The sequence below is a fragment of the Haliotis asinina genome, chromosome 2, assembly GCF_037392515.1.
Source record: "Haliotis asinina isolate JCU_RB_2024 chromosome 2, JCU_Hal_asi_v2, whole genome shotgun sequence".
Lineage (NCBI taxonomy): Eukaryota > Metazoa > Mollusca > Gastropoda > Lepetellida > Haliotidae > Haliotis > Haliotis asinina.
Window position 1 is genome coordinate 26,523,801 of NC_090281.1, and position 23,891 is coordinate 26,547,691.

General features: G+C 42.4%; 1 protein-coding gene across 2 annotated transcripts; it reads left to right on the plus strand.

The window, feature by feature from the left end:
• The first annotated feature begins 317 nt into the window (after nucleotides 1-317).
• On the plus strand, nucleotides 318-19,825 carry LOC137273502 (glutamine synthetase-like). Of its 2 annotated transcripts, none has more exons than XM_067806218.1 (7): nucleotides 318-559; nucleotides 12,372-12,553; nucleotides 15,587-15,748; nucleotides 16,048-16,194; nucleotides 16,930-17,057; nucleotides 17,718-17,917; nucleotides 18,096-19,825. In XM_067806218.1, the coding sequence occupies exons 2-7, from the start codon at nucleotides 12,394-12,396 to the stop codon at nucleotides 18,391-18,393; spliced, it is 1,095 nt and encodes a 364-aa protein (XP_067662319.1). In that variant the 5' UTR covers nucleotides 318-559; nucleotides 12,372-12,393; the 3' UTR covers nucleotides 18,394-19,825. The 2 variants fall into 2 exon arrangements, with proteins under 2 accessions (XP_067662319.1, XP_067662320.1); XM_067806219.1 differs by lacking the exon at nucleotides 318-559 and adding an exon at nucleotides 10,122-10,253.
• Nucleotides 19,826-23,891: the final 4,066 nt, after the last annotated feature.

Here is a 23,891-nt window from a genome sequence, read left to right on the forward strand (position 1 = left end):
CTTAATCTATGATCACACGACGGAGGTAATCTATATTCAACAAATCTTTCTATTTAAAATGCGTAGTTCGCACATGTTGATTTGCTGAGCGCCATTGGAACGGTGGACCATCTGGTACAGACAGCGTTAAATATGTCATTGATCTGTTGACTGTCCAAACACATGGCCCATGATGTAACTGTGTCACCTGTTGCGTCATCAACTAACGTTTGACCCAACACAGACAAATAAAATTGACACGGCCCCACAAACCCACCATGTGTAAACAATTTCAGCGACTAGCGGGACTACATCACCTGACACTCTGGCTCCAACTTAAAGTGGCCCTTTCAACCGGTGACGTAGGCAGCCTTTCCCGAGGCGTTGTTGGGGTGACAAGCGACGGTTGCGTCAGCTTTTGACCAATCACGGCCAGCTCAGTCCCCCACCGTCGGGATTTCTTCCCGATTGCGTCATCCTCAGTATAAATACTGGCAGCACACTGATGAAAGTTTTCCCCTCTGAGACAATCACTTGTTGACAGCGTGTCTGCCCTACACTCCCCTGAACACTTTCCAAGGTAAGTTGTGGTATTATTTCGTACATAAGGTATATCTTTGAAAACAATGCTTCAAATTTATCAAATCTTTTTAGTTTTAATGTCTTGCTAGGTCCCGGTAATTTATTACGTGGACCATATAAACAATTAGGTATTTCTTTTAAGAAATCACATGTATTGACTTTCTGTAATACCAGTATGAAAACTGTTAGGTTTTACATGTGAACCATCCAGACGTCCTATGTACCCTTAACTGTAATATGTGTAAAATGTAAGTTCTGTGCTGTCTCTGTTCTGTCGGGGTGAGGGTTGTGAGGTTTTGCATCTGCTCAAGTACCAGTAATATTCAACATCACCGCCCCTCATTAGTTATAATTTCTTTTGACCCTCCCCTTACGACAAACAGAAGTCATATCATGTCACACCTTCAACCCTTCTGATCCGACCCGTGAGGTTCTAACCCTGATCTTCAGTAACCCATGCTTAGTGACTAACGGCACTGGGTGGCCAGGCTCTCTGACTTGGTAAACACACGTATTCGGTTCCCAATTGCGCAGATTGATGCTCATGCTGATGATCACTGAATTGTCTGGTCCATACTGTTTACAGACCACCGCCATGTAGCTGTAATATTGCTTAGTGCTGCTTAAAGCTAAACCCACTTAATCAGTTAAACCCTTCTGATATGTATGGGTATATGGCGCCGGCAAAATATTCTCATGTTCGTGTCACTAAATGTCCTTCAAAGACTTGAAACGAACAAGTCAATCCACACAAATGACAACGGCCTGGTCGAACTGTTTTAGCGGTCTCTATTGATCCATTCGTACTTACTCGTGTCATTCCGGCAAGCCAAATGGCGTAGGTCACGGAAAGGGGCGAGACGTTACGAATGCATGTTGACCAAGCTGTTCTCTAATATATGGATTTGTGTAGTCCCGCCATCCCACCGTATTACAGACCCACGATCGATCTGTCGAGAGATGTACACAGGAGTGAGTCTTCAATATAACGTGAAATACCGTTATGTCGACGTTGAAGGGATCGAGCTACCTGTAAGGGTTAGGGTCGCCTCGTGGTTAAATCGTTGGCTCGCCATACTGAGCAGCAGTTTTGATTTCTCACAAGAGGTACATCGGGTGAGCCCTAATATGCTGTCCCCGCCCGGTCGTCATGTTGCTGGAATATTGCTAACAGGGGCGTAAAACCATACTCACCCATGTCGTGTTATCCGACGTTCGATACAACAGGATAACTGAGGGGATAGAAGCAATAAGCTGGGACCGGGTATTACTTCGAGAGAACATAAGTTCGACATAAAGTATTTAGCTGGACTTTCTTCTTGTATATATCAGGCATCATGGGGTAGCACGGTGGATAGGTCGTTCGGCCGTCACGCGGTTCTATTCCCCTCCTGGGTATAATGTGTGAAGCCCATTTTCTGGTGTCCCCCGTCGTGATGTTGCTGGAATATTGCTAAAGGCGGTGTAAAACTAAACTCACTCACTCACACTCACTGTTATGCCTGGCAGTTATTAATTCAGAGTATACTTGACTCGAAGTCCCGTTATTTCAAACTGGTTCATTTTAAGTGAAAGTGAATTGGTATGGTTATATTTTAAGCAACACTTATAGTCAGTGTACACTTGGTGTCATCTGCCTTCACGACGGTTGTTTATGCTGATTCTTGGAGTCGTCTATTTTCCTCGTTATCTGACAAACATATCAATACGATTAGCTTAAGGCGTGGGCAGTGTACACAAAGCTTCTTTTGTGCACAGGATTAGGCAGTGTATCGTTGTATGTCATGTTGACCAAAACTTCACGAGGAGTCTTTATATTTCGGGTATATTACTCTTCACACTGCATGCAGACACATTGCTTTTAAATTGCTTCAAATGGTTCTTCACATTAGGGCTTTTACACAGAGTTAAATCATATTTTCACATTTCATATATGCAGTATAATTGCTAAAAGAAGAAAGTTATGGAATATGCATAATGTGGATGATATAAACACTATCGTGGATTTAGTCTTCTCTGCAAAATGTATCACCAAACTTTAAAGACTTGTACAGGGCTTACTGAGTGAAATTATCCACGCTGCGTGAAGACAGTACAAGGGCCCTGGCCTGGTGATGAGCCTTGTCAGCCGGTGCCAGGACCATCCGATCCCACTCTGGTCCATTTCTAATCCAAATCTGAAAACAATGCCATAAACAACTGTGTGAAAGACGTGACCGTAAAGACACACAAACTGCCGCATTGTCTGAAACAATAGCCCCTTAAAACAACACAGTGTGCTCCTTTATCCGTCTACGTCAAACCTATATATGCATAGATTCAAATAATTACTTTGATATTCAAGCGTGTGAGGCAGACGCTGGTTTATTGACCGGGGCTTTGTGTTCAGAATAATACCTCCCCGATAAGGCAAACACCCGTTTCGACTTTTATGTCGTACACCCACCTTTTGACAACAATACCCTATATCCATTGCACACAACATCCGGATTATGTTAATGACGTTCCCAGTTGTGGACAGACAATGCCATTCAGAAAGTATTCAAATGTAACATATGTTATGATTGAAATGACACTTTCTGAGATTCTAGTACTAATGTTTGGTTGAGTCTCATCCGAGATTCAAACCCTCATAGCCAGAGCCGGGCACCTATTCACCAGCACACAAGTCAGTATCACAGCAGCCTCCGTTAGTGGAGGTTTGAAGCCCGGATTGAACCTTGAACAACACCTCGAGCATGTTGATGATTTATTTACCAAGGCGGTGGGGTAGCCTAGTAGGTAACGCGCCGGCTCGTCACGCAGAAGACCCGGGTTTGATTTCTCACATGGGTACAATGTTAGAAGTCTTTTTTTCTGGTTTCTCCCGTCGTGATATTGCTGGAGTATTACTAAAACGACGTAAACCTAAACTCACTCATGAACTCACTTATTTGTTTGCTTATCTGCCCCGTGATAGCCGAGACTTGTACATACGACACGTTCAGAATGGGTAAAATGGTGTCCTTCATTTGTAAGACAAACACCACACTCTTTGGCTGGCCATACAGATAACCATCTAACTTTCACCTACATAGATGGTTTGGCGAGTGGGTAATATTACAGTTATTTTGTTAGAAACGGCATAAACCAATACTCACTCACTTATTTAATCGAATGCATCCACACAATCCAGTTTGACCTAATTTATCCGTACTCAGGTATCCGAGTTTAACTTCTCCCGTACAACCAGGAAATCTACATCACACTCGCTGGCTTAAAACGACTCGACTGTTTTCATAATAATTTGTCAAAATTGCATGGTGTACGTAAATATGCATACCTGCTATAATAGTTTTTTGATTGCTGTGGTGATTTATACGTGTGTCTCTGAAGTTCATAAACCTATTTTACAAACATGTTTCACAACAGTACTGTATAAATCTTACACTGCAGGTAAATAATGCAGTAATCGAAAATTGTGACTGGCCTTTCCTGACATTAATCAAGCTTCTCATTCATGTCATAAAACCAACTGTTTCCAGCAAAGCACGTGGTTTCGTAACTGGACCATGTAACACTGATACGTAAAATAAACATATATATATGTAACATATGTATGAGTGATATATGTAACATGATAACAAGATAACCCTGCTTGAATGTTAAAAGAGAGCGAGAAAAAAAATCTAATGGGAGATACAGGCATATACGTAGATCATATCAATATACAACATCTGACCATTGTGACACGCTAAGGTCACGATCACCCACATCCACTCGTACACGCGCATGCACACATACGGACGCTCGCACATAAGTACGCACGCAATATTTTCAATAATGCTATGCAAATATTTGATTTACCCTGATATGTTTTTTTTTTCCGTCACCGTCTATCATAGGGATTATGTTCCTCTCACCGGGGGATGGCACGGGTGGCTGAGTATTCTAAGAGTTACGTCCCTTGGCCACGCCTGCGATGTATGCTTGTTGGTTCTAATCCCGGGTCATCATTTTGTCTGAGGAAAGGATATATAAAGCTGCAACGCAATTACAATTCCAAACAAAACAGATTTTATGTCAATAGTTTGGTTTGTTGTTTAACGCCACCCTCAGCAATATTCCAGCTATATGGTGGAGGTCTGTAAATAATCGAGTCTGGACCAGACAATCTACTGATTAACAGCATGAGCATCTATCTTAGCAATTGGGATACGATGACATGCACATGTGTTAGCGAGCCCGACCTCCCGATCTCGTTAGTCGCCTCATGCGACAAGCATGGGATGCTCAAGACCAATTCTGACCCGGATCATCACGGTCAACCAATAAACTCAAGAAACTGTCTGTCTAGTTTGTATTCACTCAAACACTTAGAAAGCTGACATACCAGAAGAGTGAGGAGGACTTGTGCCGAGGCTGACATCGTAGCCAACGTAAACCTCCCTATAAAACTACGTTTCCGTCTCGAAATGACCACGCCGAGTTCGTGTCCTTTATATGACAAAACCCAGTTGACCACCTGTTGTTCTGACGGAACTGTGGTTAACTCAAGGCTTTATATCTAACGTGACGAGAAGTTAGCAGAGGTCCGAGATACCTGAATAGACTGACGTATGAAAGAAAGTATACAGTCGTGAAAATTTACAGGTGTTTTGTTGAACACGTACAAAAAGTGAATTGTAAGCCACAAACAAAAACTTTTAGAATATTTCCGTTGGTTTGAAGAATCCCGAAACACATGTTGTCTGCTTTCTTTTGTACGTCAGTTTAGTATACAAAGATGACAATATTTCTGCTTAGATTTCCAAAGAATTAAGCGTCGAAAGTTTGACAACTTGACCAGAAGCTGGTGCTTGCGGCTATCTCAGAAAAACTGCATTACAATTAAACATTTAATGACAAGACCATAGGTGTTGAATTTGCGTTACCACCATAGTTCAATATTTGGTGCATTTAATAATCTACATATGATTCCTGTATAAGCCTTTACTTTGGGGAGGGAGTTGTGTAGTATCATATTTCGTTACTGGAGTAACATGTCATACTTTTTACCCTGTACTTATATAACACTGTCATGTATAAATATACAACTTATCTATCCAAGTGTACCTATACACGTGTGGTTATTGATAACACACTTCAAGTATAAGATATGAGTCCAGGCTTGGGGATATGGAGCCTGTCTAACAATCACTTGACAACACTATTTTATCTCCTGTCAAGCCCACCCTACAATGCTGGTGGCCTAAATGAAGCAAGACTGGATGTCCTCAGGTTAATGTCTGATTCTTCCTCCTCACTACCGTCACGTTTCAGTTTAAAAGGAGCTGTTTGTTTCTGTCAAAATATTAATATATAATCACAGGCTTGGCGTTAGTCTAAGGGCAGGAACAAATCTGACAGTGACGGGTGACTGTAACCAACGACACAGCCCGAGTACAACGAAATGTACTGACATGTTTCACAGGAGTTTGCACACACGAACCTTTTTATTTTTCTTTTATCAATACTAAAACTAAAACATACCTGAGGTTACTATTGTATACTAAGGGGTGTCGTGCACGAGCTGTCTAAAGTGCCAGGCTGCTGATCCAACGAACTTAAGGTGCCGGGGTCGAGTCCACCTGTGACCGGGTGTAAACATCTTTGAGTGCTGACTCTTTCAGTGTTGTCACAACCCCTGGGGTACCAGTCCATGACCCTGTGCACTACGGAGAACCCACCAGAGTCCGTTGCTACATGACCACATGAACACGTGCAAACACAGTTGCGGGTACAGCAACGCGCAGTCAAACTTGAACAAAGTACTGTGACCACGTGGATGCTCTTTCCTCGAAAAGAAAGCCACATTAACTCGGTGCGCCTTGTCTATGATCCCCGCGGATAATACAAGTCAAGTACTCAACAATCTCTCTTTCCGGCTTTGACCGCTGAACTGGAAGCTGGAAGGGGGAATGGAAGCGAGGAATGGCCTGATACACCACGAGTTGCGCTTAAAATGTGAAATAAAAAATATTTCACGTGGCTAATGTTTCAACACGGAGTTGGAAATGTAAGGGCATGACCCTGTGAAGAATGGTTGCATACATTTGATGGTGGTGATATTTTATTTTGACATGAAAAATATTTATTGAACCGAAGCGAGGAAAGCACGTTGCCAACCTTTGCTCGCTTCGCTCGCATGTAAGAAGACTGGCCATTCTCTCTATGCTGCGCAACCCATTTGCGCTACAGTTTGCCTGTTATTTACATGGATGTATAGATGTTGAACAGTATTGCTTGATACATCTAATCACGTGTATGTTGCAACACTATTCCTTGCAAAAACACGACGCGGAGCGTGCCCTATCGTACGGCTTGCTCAGACAAGCGGTAACAATATCAAAACGAGGTTCGGCCATTGTAAAGAGGGTCTAGGACAATTCCCACCCGGACAATTCCCACCGGGACAATTGCCGCCGGGACAAATGCCACCCGGACAAGTCCCACCAACTGCAATTCCCACCTAGGACAATTACCACCTAAGACAATTCACACCCGGACAAACAACGGGACAAATGTCCTACACCCTCTTTCTAATGGCCAAACCTCGTTTTGATATTTTTTTTTCCGTTTGTCTGAGCAAATATGTCACGTGACACTTTAATCAATCATATCTGTCTGACTGTCTTAATTGTAATTATTTAATCAGGAGTCTTAATCCGTATCACTACCGCATTGCACATAGTCTTGTCAGCCACCCTGTACCCTATAGCTACTATCACTGTCAGTCATTACAGTATATGACGTTTATGGCCTTGACTGGTCATCCCCCTTGGCCGTGTCTGCCATTACATCAGCTGGTTGAAGGAAGTGCTATTGTTTCTCTGTCTGGTCATTCTTGAGTCTCTATGATTTTAGTACATCTTTCTTGTAACTACTGAGGACTTTTTGTCACGGGGGCATTCAGCCTACGGGTGTTTTGTCAGGGGGCTGTATGTCCTTTAGGGTGTCCCTATGGGCTTATTGTCCAAATACCGGCTTTCCCAAGAGGTAAATTGCAAAACAAGCACACCATACCTATTGCATTGGGAGCAAGATATTTTGCAAATCTTTACTTAGTAAGACCCAGGTTAACATCTATATATTTCTGTGAAAAACATTTAACCAACACTTGATAATGGGTTAATACATTTGATTTGGTTTTTATTTCTCATTCACCAGAATTATTTGCTAATCACATATCAGTTTATACAGTATAAGGGTCATTAAAACATGAAGCAATAAAATGTTGCATATCCGTTGTTAATCATTTCTTGTCTTTAATCTTATTTTTCCATTAATACATAAACTGAGGAACCTTTGGTAATTTTCGAGGGGCTCTTGGTCAAGGGATTTTGTACCCAGGGTTTTTTGTCCTTGGAGACTTTTGACCTTGACACATTGAGAACGACGTGGAGACTTTTGACCTTGACACATTGAGAACGACGTAGAGACTTTTGACCTTGTCACATTGAGAACGACGTGGAGACTTTTGACCTTGACACATTGAGAACGACGTGGAGACTTTTGACCTTGACACATTGAGAACGACGTAGAGACTTTTGACCTCGACACATTGAGAACGACGTGGAGACTTTTGACCTTGACACATTGAGAACGACGTAGAGACTTTTGACCTTGACACATTGAGAACGTTACACAACAAACATGAACTCTTCGAAATTTATGCTCGACTATTCCTCCTGTTCAATGCCTAACAATGGAGTACACACGAGTTCTGAACTTAATAAGCGTAAGTGAACGCAGCCAGTGGCAGATATTTACTGCTTGTCACGAATTAATACAATCTGAAGGCCGTTTGTTGACAGACGTGCCAGGTGTTTTTCAAGGTAGGCCAGCGTTAGAGATCACTGCAGACATACGGCCCCACTCTGTCCAAATAGGTCAAAGGTCACACCAATGTCTGTGCATGTCCTAAATACATGTCCTGTCTGTGTCACGGGTGTCTTTTTCTGTTTTTAATGTGAAGAACCCAAATTACCTGTTTCCAGTATTAAATACTCGTGAAGATCCGGGTTAGAATCGATCTTCAACAACCCATGCTTCTCGTAAGACAAGATCGGTGGTTAGACTCGCTTACTTGGTTGACACATGTCATCGTATCCCAGTTGCGCAGTTGATGCTTTTGGTGTTGATCAGTGGATTATCTGGTCCAGACACGGATTATTTCCAGACCACCGCCATAAAGCTGGAATACTGCTGAGTGGTCAATGCCATGTAATGTTCAGATCGGAAACTGTGTATCTGTGCATGCTTCAGTTTACCTCAGCCATTGATTTCTGCCTGCTGGCTAATTGGATTGTCAGGTTTATTGGATTGAATGGGGTTAGTTATTGAGGCCAATGTACGTCAACAAACGAGGGTCCCTGTCCTGATTTAATTTCTAATCGTCTACAAAATCGTCGCCAACAAAATCACTTATAAGAAGAGTCCAGTTTCAGATCATGGGGTGACGCTCGTTTATCATTGCGTAATCTCTGGTCAGAAGTGTTGTTCCAATAATGTAGTCGAATAGAAAACGGCCCCCTGTCCCACATTAAACACTCCGTACACCTCATAAACATCCCCAGGGTGATACCTCATAAACATCCCCAGGGTGAGGGTGAGGTGGGGTAGCCAAACGGTTAAAGCGTACGCTCGTTAAACTGGTGACCCGGGGTCGGTTCCCGCTTTGGTACAATATGTGAATCCCATTTCTGGTGTCCTCAGTCGTGAATATTGCTGGAATATTGCTAAAAGCCGCGAAACCTTTCTCTCTGACCCACTGCCGAGTTGACTGAAATTTTAAATGTGTTTGCAAATGAATTTTGTAATAAACAGCACACTGCAATTTTATTCATTTACTTGGATATTAGAAATGGAACTCTGTTTCATCCGTACTCAAGCTTTCAACACAATGCCTCGTAGAAAGTGGTCAAATGTAACATATGTTACATTAGACTGTGTTATGTTAGAATTATGATGTGAGTCACGATGACAATATGAATTCGCATCCAAGGAATAAAGTAGCTGAGTCTAACTGTGAAGTGATGATGATGATGATGATGATGATGATGATTTGGAGATGTTGGTGCTCTATCTGACATAAGGAGCATTTAGAACACGAGCTCTAATCAAGGCCATTGTATGGAGTTTGATCAAGAGTGGGGTGATTGACCTAAACATATGTCTGCCTGCGTTGGGGTTGCGTGATTAATTCTTGTATGAACCGAGAAATCGAAATCTCACATACATGTAAGATATCCAAGCTGTCATCGACCAGACTAATTAGAAGGCTGCCACTGTGCAGCGGTTCTTGATAGAACTGGTTACTTCACTGGGTCGATAGCGTACGTACATGTTTCGAACAAAGGTTTTTGGTCACGTGTGCGTTGAGTGGCTGCCGACCTTGTCGCGGACCACTTCTCGCCAACAACCAATGCCACTCCGTATTTTGACATATTATCGTATGTACGGCATGCCGGGGAAAATCCCAGTCTTCCAAGACCACGCTCGGTCTATAAAACCAGCATGCCGTCGGAGCTTAACACACTGTTCCTAGCTTCACACGCTGTTGAGAGCTCAAAGCACTTGCTGGGAACGTGATTAAGTACCGTTACTCTAACCGAATAACCAATCATTTCTAGGCCAACGTCCGAACAAAGACGGGAGTAGCTTTTCTGTGTGTGAGTGTTATTTTCACATTTTATCTAGGCAATATTTGTTGCCTTGTGAAATTAGGTTTTGCTTCTTTTAGTGTATGTTAGTGATACTTTGTATGTCACCGAAATTATGTTACGGAGGGAGCCAAACGTACCGTGGCAAATCAGGTCAGTGGCATTTGAACCTTTCTTGTTAAGTATGGCGTATTTGTAAGCTTTACATGAAACGTGTTTTTATGGTAAACGCATGCAACAACGAAAAGATTGTGGTCATCTCTCTTTTTACATGAAATCTGTTCTTAAAGAAATCGAATTTTCACCAGTTATAAAACAGGGGGATATAAGCTTGGCGAGGTTCTGCTACATCAGCCAGTTTATATCAGCTGCTAGCGAAATCAATAGCAGAGGGCACTACAGCTTCTGCTATTCGTTTGCTAGCCGCAAGGCAGACAGTTAACATAACCATATTTACAACCACTGTCCATCTGACGTGAAAATTGTACCATCGTCTAAACACTACGTAAAATAGCAGCAAGGAAACAACTTTCAATTTTCAGTGCTTAAATCAGTCATTTCCTCAACTGACCTTGTAGATATTGTACATCATTAACTGATTGTAGAGTTAAGAAAATACACATAGCTGTCGGTGATTTACTATACTGGTTGTGTTGCACTTGGTTTTAGCTGGGGATCATCAGACTTTGATATATTCTATTCTTTTAACATGTTGTTAGAAACGGACATATGTCCTTCTTGCTCAGTACCTGTTTTTTGAGTAGACATATGTCTATAAGCCCACAATGTCTCACAGGGAGTTAAATATCGCACTCGGTCAAAAACGACGAGACTGGCCCTTACGTAGTGCTTAAATATTTCTTAATAATATTACGGCAATCCGTTATACCCAAGGTCAGACACTCTGTACAGTACCGCGTGTCTTGTATCGCTGTTTCTGATGCTAAATCGCAAATCATACACATACGTATACACTGCCTGTTTTGGGGTGATTATACTCTCGATTCCAGCAAATGATACATCTCAGTTCTCTGACATTATTAAATAATATCGACCGCTTGCGGTCGAGTTGCCACTTCATCTGACTGGGCACAAGAGGTCGACATAAGACCCACGCTGAATGCGTCTGTGGGTAACCCAACCTGATGCAGATAATTCAGACATTTAGTGAGTGACGAATCGCGGTTTTAGGTATGGTAGTCACATGACCAACTCAGAGAACATATTTCAGTCTGTAGTATGGTGTCCATGGTTGATCGTAATTTTTATGTTTTCATTGAGAGATAATCTGAAGTTTTGAAGATGAAATCCTTAATGTAGATTCACATGTATTTATCTATTGATAGTCACTGTAATACATAGCGGTGGGGTAACCAAGTGGTTAAAGCACCGAAGAGCCGATTCGATGCCCCACATGGGCACAGTGGCGTCTCTCTGATGTGATGCTGCTGGAATATTGCTAAAGCGGCAAAAACAATACCTTTTCACTGTGATATATATTGCGGATGCCTGTAAAATAGTCGAGTCTGGACAAACCATAAAATTAGTGAGAAATGGATACAGTGGATGCCTAATGGATACAGTGACAATCCATTAGTAACGACTGACCACACGACCTGCAATGCGCTCCTTGGCACCAGGCCCAGAAATGGGCTTCACACTTTGTGCCCATAAGGGAACTCGAACCCGTGTCGCCGGCGTGGCGAGCGAACGCTTTAACCACTCGGCTACCCCACCATCCATCTGGCCGTTAGGATTTCAGCCCAGTTAACAATATCGAGGCATCCAAATGGGTGGCATGTACATACTCGCTAACCTGGCAAATTGTAACCCAGTACCACCAACCGTGCTTCAGCTGTTAATCACTGGATTATCTTGTCCAGCCTCCATTATTTGCAGATCGCATGGGATGTTGACAAGTAAGGCGTAAGCAGCCAACATGACCTGACCTACAAAAGAAAGAACAAATATGTTTAGGATTATGTAAATAAACCCCATACACACGACGACCTATTTTGAAAAGTAGACATTTCTCTGTTTGTACTTTCTTTTGTCGGTGAGTATATGTTTCTGTCAGTGGCAACTTTTTTCAGTTATTTGTTTTTAGAACTGTTGGCTTTATTTCAGTTTGTAGAGTCTGAAGACTACCATGACTGTCCCCGCCACCAACAAGACGGTCCTCAACAAATACTTGGACCTCCCCCAGCCCGAGGAGAAGGTCCAGGTGGAGTATATTTGGATCGATGGGAGTGGAGAAGGGATCAGAGCTAAGTGCAGAACTCTCGACTTCAACCCCAAGAGTCCTGAAGGTCAGCATAACACCTCACTCACTCACCCACTCACTCACTGACTCACTGACTCACTCACTCACTGTGCAACACGAACTATGCCTTAGACGAACAGGACACTCGCTCCCCCACCTACTTGAGAGCAAAGCGTAGATTCATGTGACAGTTCTCTATCAAGCCACTTGACAATTTACGAATTCAGAGCCACATCTGTACGTCGATTGCAGTTGTGTTGCTTGGTGGTAGAGTGTTAGCTCGGGACACCGAAGACCCGGTTCGATTATAGTACAGTATGGCATAGAGTATATGCAGCCCATTTCAAGTGTCCTGTGGCGTTGCTGTTGAGCGGAGGGGTAGCCAAATGGTTAAAGTGTCCTCTCTTCACCCCGAAGACTCAGTACGATTCCCAAATAAGTATAATGTGTGAAGACCATTTTTCTGGTGTTCACCGAAGTGACATTGCAGGGGTATTGCTAAACACGGCGTAAAACCATACTCACTCGCTGATATTGCTGTAATATTGCTTAAATTAGCATAAAACAATGATGACAAGAGTCCTGTTTTGAATTCGGACACCTATCTATATTATACAGATTATGACACAAAACTCGGACAGTTCACGTCCTTGACGCTGACCCCATTTCTGTATGAGAACGCAATAATGTGTTGGACTTTACTCTCAAGTGTAGCATATGGAGGTTATCGGCGAGGTTCGGACACTCAGCTGATCTCATACATTACGACACCTGTCCGGGAACTAGACAATCCAGGGTACATGATGAATGCGTCTAGTGATTAAAATCTGCGTCAGCGGCATGTACATCACGTTTTCAAGAGCAACTTGTTCGACTACACACAAGCTGGAGAGATATCCTCATGGAAATATGTAAAGCAACAAATAGAAGAACATGTGTATCTTTATTATGTTTTTCTCCACAGTGCCTGACAAATCATGGGAAGAAACCTTAAAAGAATATAGAAACATTTGTAGTTCGTGTGTTACAGTTAACTACTAACTAACAGTTACGGTTAACTACGTTTATGACGAATAGCGTTATAACGACCTTGGCCTAGATTTTGGAAGCTCTCTTAGCGCTAAGATAGTCGTAAGTGCCATACATTAACATTAACTTACGACTATCTTAGCACTAAGAGAGCTTCGAAAATATAGGCCCTGGTCAATATTGACCTGTTTAAAGTTGCACAAGTCTGTAAGGTAGAAAAATAATAGTTTAAGTGATCATTTTCTTAAAAATACTAAATAGCAGACTGTCGCACTGTTCACTTGTCTAGACGTGCCTCTTCAAAGGATAGAATTACTATACATCCGTAGGCACAGCATTCAGGACAGTTTGGAGGGAGGCTATATCCTGCTTCATATTTTAGTAGAAAATTTAAGCCTATTACGAACTACTGTTATTACGAATTATGATTAGTTGTCTTTGAAGACCGTTGTTCGCTTTCGGTACATACATGCGTGTGTGTGAATATATACACCTGTATACGTTACTGTTTGTGCGTGTTTGTGGTTGTATTTACAATAAAAAGAAGGATGAACATGTCTAGTGACTAAAATGTGAGTCTACGTACATGCAGAATTTGGGTTCTTCGTTAAAATTTTGTGAAAAAAGATCAGTTTATTTAAGGACTGAAAATGAGCCTACGTGCATCGAGAGTTAATTTGTGCGTCAAAAGGACACCGAATGGAGATAAAGTATATTTGCGAGAATCTTACGTCAAGAAAGGCCATGCGGGAATCTACGTCAAGAAAGGCCATGTTGCGACAACGTGGAAGAATGCGACCCGGGGATATTTTACGACAGTCTCACTGCGGCTAATCAAACACACCGAGATACGTTCATACATGTATACTAAAAAGTGTTCTAAACGAAAAGAAAATTCATCACAGACATTTGTATGTTTCGCCCCTAAATCATGTCCTTTAGCTGATGACAGTTACAACAAATCACAAGTGATTACCCTGAGGTGACCGAGTTTAAGTGAGTTAAACCACTTCAGTTAAACTGTAAATAACAAAACAATATGAAATATATTGTTAGGTAATATATTTCCGTGAGTCGAATACGTCAGTACGTGTACATTACGTTGAAGACATGCGTGATCAGAGCGTTGAAGACACATCAGCACTAAATTGGTATACATGAGTACATTGTAAATATTTCCACATTTGAATTGCCACTCACTGATAAAAGAACGCCCTGCGCCCTATTGCCCCGTACCTAGTGCCCGATGTCAAGTACATCAACGTATAGCACAAAAACACAATATTATAACCTGGCACTAATCGACCATTTAACAGCGATTGTATTTTCGATAGACATATCTATTACACATTGACGTCACTTACAGTAGTTCCCGTTGTGCATGTGTTTCGTCTCAGCGCAGTGACCCAGTGTTGGCTGCGTGGGGATTGAAAGATTGAGTGAATGAGTTTGTTTTACGCCGCTTAATAGTAACATACCAGCGATATCACGACAGGGGACACCGTCTATGGGCTTCACACATTGTACCCATGTGGGAATCGAACCCGGGTCTTCAGCGTGATGAGCGAACACTTTAACCACTACGCTACATCACTGCTCCTGATTGAGAAATGTTTGAACAACATCTGAGTAATATCACATACAAGAAACACTAATATGAAAACCTTTTCTTAATTTTAATGTGAACATTTTTATAAAAGAATACTTCAACATATTGTCGATAGATACTAAATGTGTAAAATGTAGTGTATAATTGTATTGCTGTACGAATATATTCCGCTCGAAAATCAGGGGAGATAATCCACAAAGCGTGAGCGAGTGGGTATGATTTGGGCTGTATTGCAGCAATATCACGGCGGGGGACACCAGAAATGGGCTTCACCCATTGTACCTATGTGGGGATTCAAACCTGCGTTTTCGGCGTGGCGAACGAACGAACGAACGTTTTAACAACTAGCTCCTAACCTTCAAGGAGCATTGTCCTTCAAGATGTTCTAACAGAGCTGTAAGGAGCTTATTAGATATAAGATGTATATCTGTCTGATTATAGAATGTCCTGTATGGAACTTCGATGGCTCAAGCACCGAGCAGGCGGAGGGTCGTGATTCAGATCGGTATCTCCAGCCTGTAGCCATGTTCAAGGATCCGTTCAGGCGCGGCAACAACAAACTCCTCATGTGCGCAGTCTATGACCACAAGCTCAAGCCTGTCAGTAAGTATACCCCTTGTTTATGCAAACACTTACTTATTGGGACAAGATGTGATGGTTTTCTCTCGACTCACCTATACTAAAAGAAAGTAAGCTTGATATCACACTATTTTAGGGTTATACCTTTCTAAATGTATACCGTATATTCTGTCACTCACAATCTTTAACTTCTTTTTAGTTCAGAACAGAATGTTTAATAACTATTACTTGCTAGGGAATTAGTGGGAGTAAACGCTACAGTGAAATACCATTCACTCACCAGTAATGACTTTGTCCATTGACGATACTCCCTTCATTTCCAGAAACTAACCTGAGGCATACGTGCAAAGCTGCTATGGACAAGGCGAAGGCGGAAGAACCTTGGTTTGGAATCGAACAGGAATATACCCTGTTGGACTATGACAAGTACCCTTTCGGCTGGCCCAAGAAGGGCTTCCCAGGACCACAAGGTACGGCATAGTCTCTGAAACATAGTATGTCAATGTCATTAGGCTGCTACATTCTGTTGAAGCAGGTTGAAGCAGTATTCAGGCAATATCACTGCAGGAACAGCCGGCGGGCTGCCTTCACATATTGTATCCATGTGGGGAATCACGGTGTGACGAGCGAACGTCTTAAGTGTTTGCTACCACACTGCCCAAATGTTTTACAAGGACTAACAGGCTGATAGCTTGGTTATTGATGGTCAGATTCTAGATCTGTTTCCCATCCATGTTTATATATGATCATACACAGTTGTTTAGTGTTTTACATTTATTTATTTAATTGTCAGTTTACCCCTTCATTTGTTGCCTACATCATAACGTGATTCAATGGTAATTCTATGGTAGTTCTAAGGTGATTCAATGACAGTTCTATGACGATTCAATGGTAATTCAATGCTGATTCTATGATGATTCAGTGGTAATTCAATGAAGATTCTATGATGATTCAATGATAATTCAGTGATAAATGTACGCGGTGATCACCTAGCTGTGACACAATGGCCGAAAATCCTTGGACCAAAACGAACGTTTTTTTAACCTATGAGAGTTAACCAATGTCTTTCAACCTGACGTGTCAAGATAGGAGGAAATGCCTTTAACTCATTGTTGTACTTTGAACTCATGAACGTGACATTCAGATCAGAACAGACGCTTGTGATCCCCCAACCTCCCTTCATGACGCATATCGTCGTGTTCCAGGTCCCTACTACTGCGGTGTCGGAGCCAACAAGGTGTACGGTCGTGACATCGTCGAGGCTCACTACAGGGCGTGTCTGTATGCGGGGATTGAGATCGCTGGGTGTAATGCAGAGGTCATGCCAGCTCAGGTACGTTCTGAATGAAAAGGATCTCGTCACCACTCGCTCATTTCATTTGTAGCCGCACACACCGTTCCTTTTCCCCGTTCCCCGAACAACACACGATGAACTCTGATTGAATACAAGAAGTCACGACTTTTGGATTAAATGAGTATGGTTTTACGCCGTCTTTATCAATATTCCAGCAATACCAGGGCAAGGGACACCAATAATAGGCTCTACACATTGTACCCAGTTTAGGTATCGAATCCGGGTCTTCTGTGTGACGAGCGAGCGCGATAACCACCAGGCCACCCCTCTGGTGTTATCATAAACCTGAAGATATGGATCATTTCTACCAGTCTTACGACTGACTTTATCTACCATATCGATTTCCCAGGTGTTGCTGATAGTGCTGTTCTAGTCTTAATTACAAGTAATATAGGTTGTGTTGACTCACCAGGTCTGTAATCAATGGACGATCCATCTGGGGCCCTTCAAAGGTTGTCCTGTTTACCATCGAATAACATTGTTTCTGCCAAAACAGTTTCAAGTCCAAGAGGGGCCCTGTTAAGGTTTCTCTATTAATAATCGTGTCAAACTACCATGCTTCACCACCTTGCAAAAGGAAAATCAGGTGGGACACGTTAAGTTGGCACTGTTTTAATCTTACCTTTTTTAACCTTTCAGTGGGAGTTCCAAGTGGGTCCCTGTCTGGGTATATCCATGGGCGACCACCTGTGGGTGGCCAGGTACCTTCTCCACAGAGTGGCAGAAGACTTCGGCGTTATTGTGACCTTTGACCCTAAGCCAATGAGCGGCGACTGGAATGGCGCAGGCGCACACACCAACTACAGCACGAAGGCAATGAGAGAAGAAGGTGGCTTGAAGTGAGTGTTTGATTTGTTCTCAAGATGTCTGGACGTAAGATATTCAGATCTAATTATGAAAGTTAGATATTTTCCCGGGGATTGATCTTTAATGGCAGTGTGAATAAGCTGTTATGCTGTAGGACGTCGGAGACATTAATAGTGCCAGTTTACATTTGAACATATTTGTTGTTTTCAGGTACATTGAAGACGCCATCGACAAGATGGCAGTACGTCACGCCGACCACATCGTCGTGTACGACCCCAGAGGGGGCAAGGACAACGAGAGACGTCTCACGGGAAAACACGAGACCTCGTCCATTCATAACTTTTCTGCCGGTGTGGCTAACCGAGGAGCTAGTGTGAGAATTCCCCGCCAGGTGGCGGAAGACGGAAAAGGTTACCTCGAAGACAGACGCCCATCTTCCAACTGTGATCCCTATGCAGTTACTGAAGCTCTGGTGAAAACAACCATTTTGGACGAACCTTTGTTCTAGAAGGGACGTCTATATGAGGATACCGTACACATTCGTTATGTTTGGGAATACCTGCGTTTTCAAGGGTTTACAGACGGACGTGTACTCTACCATGTAAACAGGATTACCTGAATCACTGAATATCTCCTTTGAATCAAGTTGGGTTTGAAGCGCCGTTATCATAGGGTATATATATTGTGTAAATATCACGAGAAAGCGCTGGTGTTTACAGTAAGGGTGATTGCAATAACTGAGATCTGAAACAACGAGTTGGATATGTAATAAATTGTCATTAACATTCTTGCCATGTAATAAGTTTCGGTTATTCCCTAATCTCATTTCGCACACAGACCGTAGGGCTACGATTTACGTCTTATGGGTTGTCGTAAATCTGTATTATCCAGTTACGATCGTCCTACTTTTGCGATTAACGTAACGTAATTGCCGTAGTTAGGATAGTCTTCGCGCTCCGAAGTGTGTCTTTAAATATGGAGTTACGATCATCTCAGCACTACGATAGACACTGGAAGAAAGTTAAGGTCCTCTTAGCGCTCCGATTATCGTATCGTAAGTCTGTAGTATGTTCTCCATCGTCTTAGCACCACGATAAAGTCTACTGAAAGATGTAGCATACGTTTACGTGCTTCGGTCGTCTTAAATCTGCGTTATCGTATGGGGGTACGATAGTGTTTACGCGAGTACCACTTTCTGGATTTGACCGAGGACCCTCTTCTACGAAGTGAGCCATATCTATTTAGTATGCATACATTTAAGTTACTTTTCCATGTGATATTGTTACCATATTGGTTGTACATAGTTATATTCATATCAGTCTTATGAGTCAAACTGACTCACTGATCTTTATTTATTTATGTGAATAATATAGCGAATGAGATGACACGTGTCACCACTCGTGTTAATCCGGAAAGGTGACGGAAGGTTGGCACGCGTTCCTATTCGCCCATATGTGCCCAACTAGTGTTATTCTGACACAAGTCGACGTGCAGGTTACGGAACACGGCGAATAGACACGAATGGTGTCAAGGGGCCACCTCTCAAATAAAATCTTTTGTGATAAATAAGAAAAATGGCACAAATATACAAAAATACTGAGAAGTGTTGATCAAAATGGCGGAGAGATAACTGCCCCCATTGATCGAACTATGAACATGAACACCAATGAGAAGAGAAGACTTTATGCGGTTTGAGATGAAACTATTGTGGGATTATAGAATCTACTTCTGTGTGTAGTCATTTTTTTCTGCGTGATGAATTATAATACAAGAATTGCCGCATCTCATCATTACATTTTTCATTGTAAATTAATCATAGCGTTCATTATATTTATGGACATTTCCGTTAAAGCCTGTCCATTCAATGTATCTAAACGATCATGTCACAGCAGATGTTCTGTTGAAATTTATTACTGACAATAAATTCGTTTGAACAGAAACATGGCCAAGTTTGTGAACCCAAGGTATCAATAAAGTGACCGTGACTTTCCACGGCATGATGGAACATGTTAGTGCTAACAGTTAGTGTTATCACATTATGTTTGGCGCACATTGTACCCGTCAGTAGAACCGAACCCGGGTATTCGGCGTGTCGAGCGACTACCCCACCGCCCCAAATATACTTCAGATACATGGAGCATCGGGTGTAGGGAGCGGGAATAAGGTTGTTCGATTCCCGACAGAGTGTCCAGTGAAAACGTTAAACCATGATACTTGTTGTCACCCTGCCTGGTTCTCTCCAGCTCGGCTGGGCTGTTCGCAGTCAGATTTTCATGTCAGGTATAGTTTCCTAGTAGACCAGTGCTACATTAGTGAGTGAGTATGGTTTTACACCCTTTAACAATTTTCCAACAACATCGTCGGACACCAGAAATTGACTTCACACGTTGAACCCATGCTATATTAGTCATGATTAGTGCAAACAGCTACACAGGGACAGACCGACATAGTGCATGGCAACAAACACTGTTGTTATCAAGTAGTGCCCATAGCAACCAGAGAATATTAATAACTCCCCAGAGGTTATGTACCAAATCAACTAACTATCATTGTGAGCATTGCTGGTGTCAAGTGGTGACTGATCGGATGTGAAGTCATCAGACTTTAAACAGAGCCAGCTGGTCAACTATGCTGATCAATGCCACCCATCAGTGAAAACCTGCGTAATAGATAATTAGTATGTAAACATTCAACCGACTAGAAGTCGCCCAGAGGCCAAGGGTCGGTAGCAGTTTTTGCCATGACCCTTGATTGCACTGGAGCACTTTGAATGGGAAGTTGTTACGTACAAGCTCTGTCTGTGAGGTAAAGCTGACTGTTTATTTTATTTGTGAAATATTCCAGAAAATTCTGTGATCAACAGTATGAGCATCGATATGCGCAATTGGGATGCTATGACGTGCCAACCAAGTCAGCGAGCCTAACCACCCGATCCCGTTCGTCGCCTTTTACGACAGGCATGGGTTGCTGTAGATCAGTTCTTATGATTTTACGCCGAAATCCGCACCAGTCCAGTACTACCACAATAGCTTGTACACACAAACGTCTGGATCGGTAACCTAATGGTTGATGTTATGAGTAACGACCTTAGACTTTGAAGCAGAACGGTACGAATTCTACCCGTGAGGATCGCGATTAAAATTGGTCTTCAGCAAACCATGCTTGTCGTAAAACGAGAAGTGACTATTAGGATCTGGTGGCCAGGGTTGCTGACTTTGTTGACACGTCATCGTGGGACAACTGCTTACTGCGGCGTTAAACAAACAAACAAACAAACAAAAATGATAAAACCAATAAGTATGTGTTCATTTTCGTTTGTTCTTTAACGCCTAACTCTGCAACTGTCCAGTTATATGACGGCGGTCTCTAAATAATCGAGTCAGGGCCAGATAATCCAGTGACTAACAACTATTTGGATACTACAATATGTATGCGAACCTGACCATCTGATCCCGTTAGTCGCCTTTAACACAAGAGTAGGTGAACAGTCCGAGATCCCATCGGAGTCCTCACAATACAGAGTGCTGCAGGACGATCAGTTAATACAACACTATTGCAGACAGGAAAAAACACTCTTAGTATTGTTGGCAGTGAAGTAGGACACTTTTTAAACAGCCAACAGGAAGTGTGAATGACCTGCAGGCGACGGTCACATCGACATTAACGTCCCACCTCCTGGTCTCCCTCCCCCATGTCTGGACGTTGATCACGTCACGATACAAATGTCGGAATTCCCTTGCACACGCATAGAACACGCACTGAACATGAATACGAACGGCAATTTTCGGTCTTGTCCGGAAAGACTCGAGATCGGTCATATGTGACTTTTGTTTCTGTTTCAGGAAAGGGCGAGAAGGAAGTACAGGAAATTAGAGTAAGTGGGCTATTTTGGTCTACACGAAACCCGGTTCCGATACGTTGTTTCGAACAGCTGTGGGTCCGACCACATCTTGCTGTGTGAACAATTTTAGGGTGAGCAGTTTTAGTTTTGTAGAATTTGTTTAACGGCTTAGACTTGTCGCCATCATGTCGACCTTCTTGTTCGTTTCAAAGGTTAAACGCGTACGGCAGACACTGACGACAGATGAGTAGGGGTTGAAGCGTGTGAATACGGCAATGTGATCGCATCAAACTGATTTCACCTTTCACCTTCCGCAGCAGACATGAAAATTGGACCTGCACTTCCGACAGTATTCACAGTTCTGTTAACTCATGGACTGGTGGGGTAGCCTGGTGGTCAAAGCGTTCTCTTGTCACACCGAAGGTCCAGGGTCAATTCCCTACTTGGGTACAATATCTGAATCCCATTTCTAGTATTCCCCGCTTTGATATTTGCCAATATTAAAAGCGGCGTTAATCCAACTCGGAGGAAGGTCAGCACAAGGTGTCCAATCGTTCCTTTGCGTGACAGGATTTTGAATCCCAAATTCAACTTGACGGAGATCTATGAGATCTACTAATGATATCATTATTAACAGCGACAGGCGGAGATCGGGGGTTAGAATTGATCATAGGCAACTTATGTCTGTCTTACGAGGCGACTAACGGATCGGTTGGTCAGCACGTTTGACATACCTCTTCGGCCCCGTAGATCGATGATCATGATGTCGATCACTGGATTGTCTGGTCCAGACTCGATTATTTACAGACCACCGCCTTGTAGCTGAAATATCACTGAGTGCGGCGTTAAACAACAAACCAACCAACCATTATTAACAGTGCAATGGGGAAGCCGTAGTATGTGTGACATTGACCTTAAAACACAAATGAAAACAAACACGCTAGAGAAAACCCAATAACACGTTATTTACCAGTTGTATGCAAGCTGACCCCATTTTTCCTCGCGAGCCGTTGCAGTGGTAAGTACGTGTGTACACGATTCACGGTGAAACCAATACGAAAAGCAATTATCCCCTGTGCAGTATTGAGGGCAATTCCCCTTGTGACAGGCATGACATATGGAAGAGAGATTCCGGAAAGTCGGTAAACAGCTCCAATTTCCTTTCTCAAGAGATCATGTGACCAACAATAACATGAGTCGTCGCCATGTGCGGGTCACGTGTTGTTGTCTATTGTTTCCCACAGTGGTCTTGGGATGAATATTTGATCATTTTCCTCAACACTCACGTGTGATTGTGTCATCAAAGTCATTTATTAATCATTACTGAAGCACTCCAGAGGCTATACGAATGCAGTATTTTTGCTAGACTAACGGTTATATTAGTTTTGGCAAATATATTTTACAGAAGATACGCCTTATAACTTGAAAGGGACCTCACATGGGACATTCATTTTTTAAAAAAAGATCTCTTCATGCCTGTGAAGTAAACATTTCAGTTAAGTGTATACTTTTTAAAACTACTGATTTACGTGTTTGACTGGCATTTTAGAAACCGTTTAGTAAGAGGAGAGGTAGGACATTTAACGTGTGATCATTTCTTTATCCTAGGTATTAGTGGGGTTATCACTCACGAAAGCCCTACCTGTGAAATTATAACTATCATTTACAAATTTGGCTCTATAAAGTTTAGTACATTATATAATCTCTCTGCTGGGGCTATCTTAAGCCATTTCACCGTACCCGTGGTATGTTCCCGTGAAGGTCCGGGTTAGAATAGGCCTTCAACAACCCATGCTTGCCATAAAAGGCGACTACACTTGTCGTAAGAGGCGACTAACGGGATCAGGTGGTCAGACTCACTGACTTGGTTGACTTATGTCATCAGTTCCCAAAATGTGCAGATCAGTGCTCATGATGTTGATCACTGGATTGTCTGGTCCATCACTGGATTGTCTGGTCCAGACTCGATTATTTACAGACCACAGCCATATAGTTGGAATATTGCTGAGTGTGGCGTAAAACTAAATTCATATTATTAATAATATTTTTTCTGTCACTATTTGCCGATTTACGATGTGTGACACAATGACTGAACTTTGTGATCACCTTTACTTTTTATATATAATAATTGGGCATTCGAGCAGGATATTTGGACAGATATTGTA

What these genes read in the sequence shown, in the direction of transcription:
- LOC137273502 (XM_067806218.1), top strand. Translation starts at nt 12,394, where the DNA reads ATGACTGTCCCCGCCACCAACAAGACGGTCCTCAACAAATACTTGGAC. An exon ending in GGGCTTCCCAGGACCACAAG is followed by an intron (nt 16,195 to 16,929) that starts GTACGGCATAGT and finishes GTCGTGTTCCAG; the next exon opens with GTCCCTACTACTGCGGTGTC. An exon ending in CAGAGGTCATGCCAGCTCAG is followed by an intron (nt 17,058 to 17,717) that starts GTACGTTCTGAA and finishes TTAACCTTTCAG; the next exon opens with TGGGAGTTCCAAGTGGGTCC.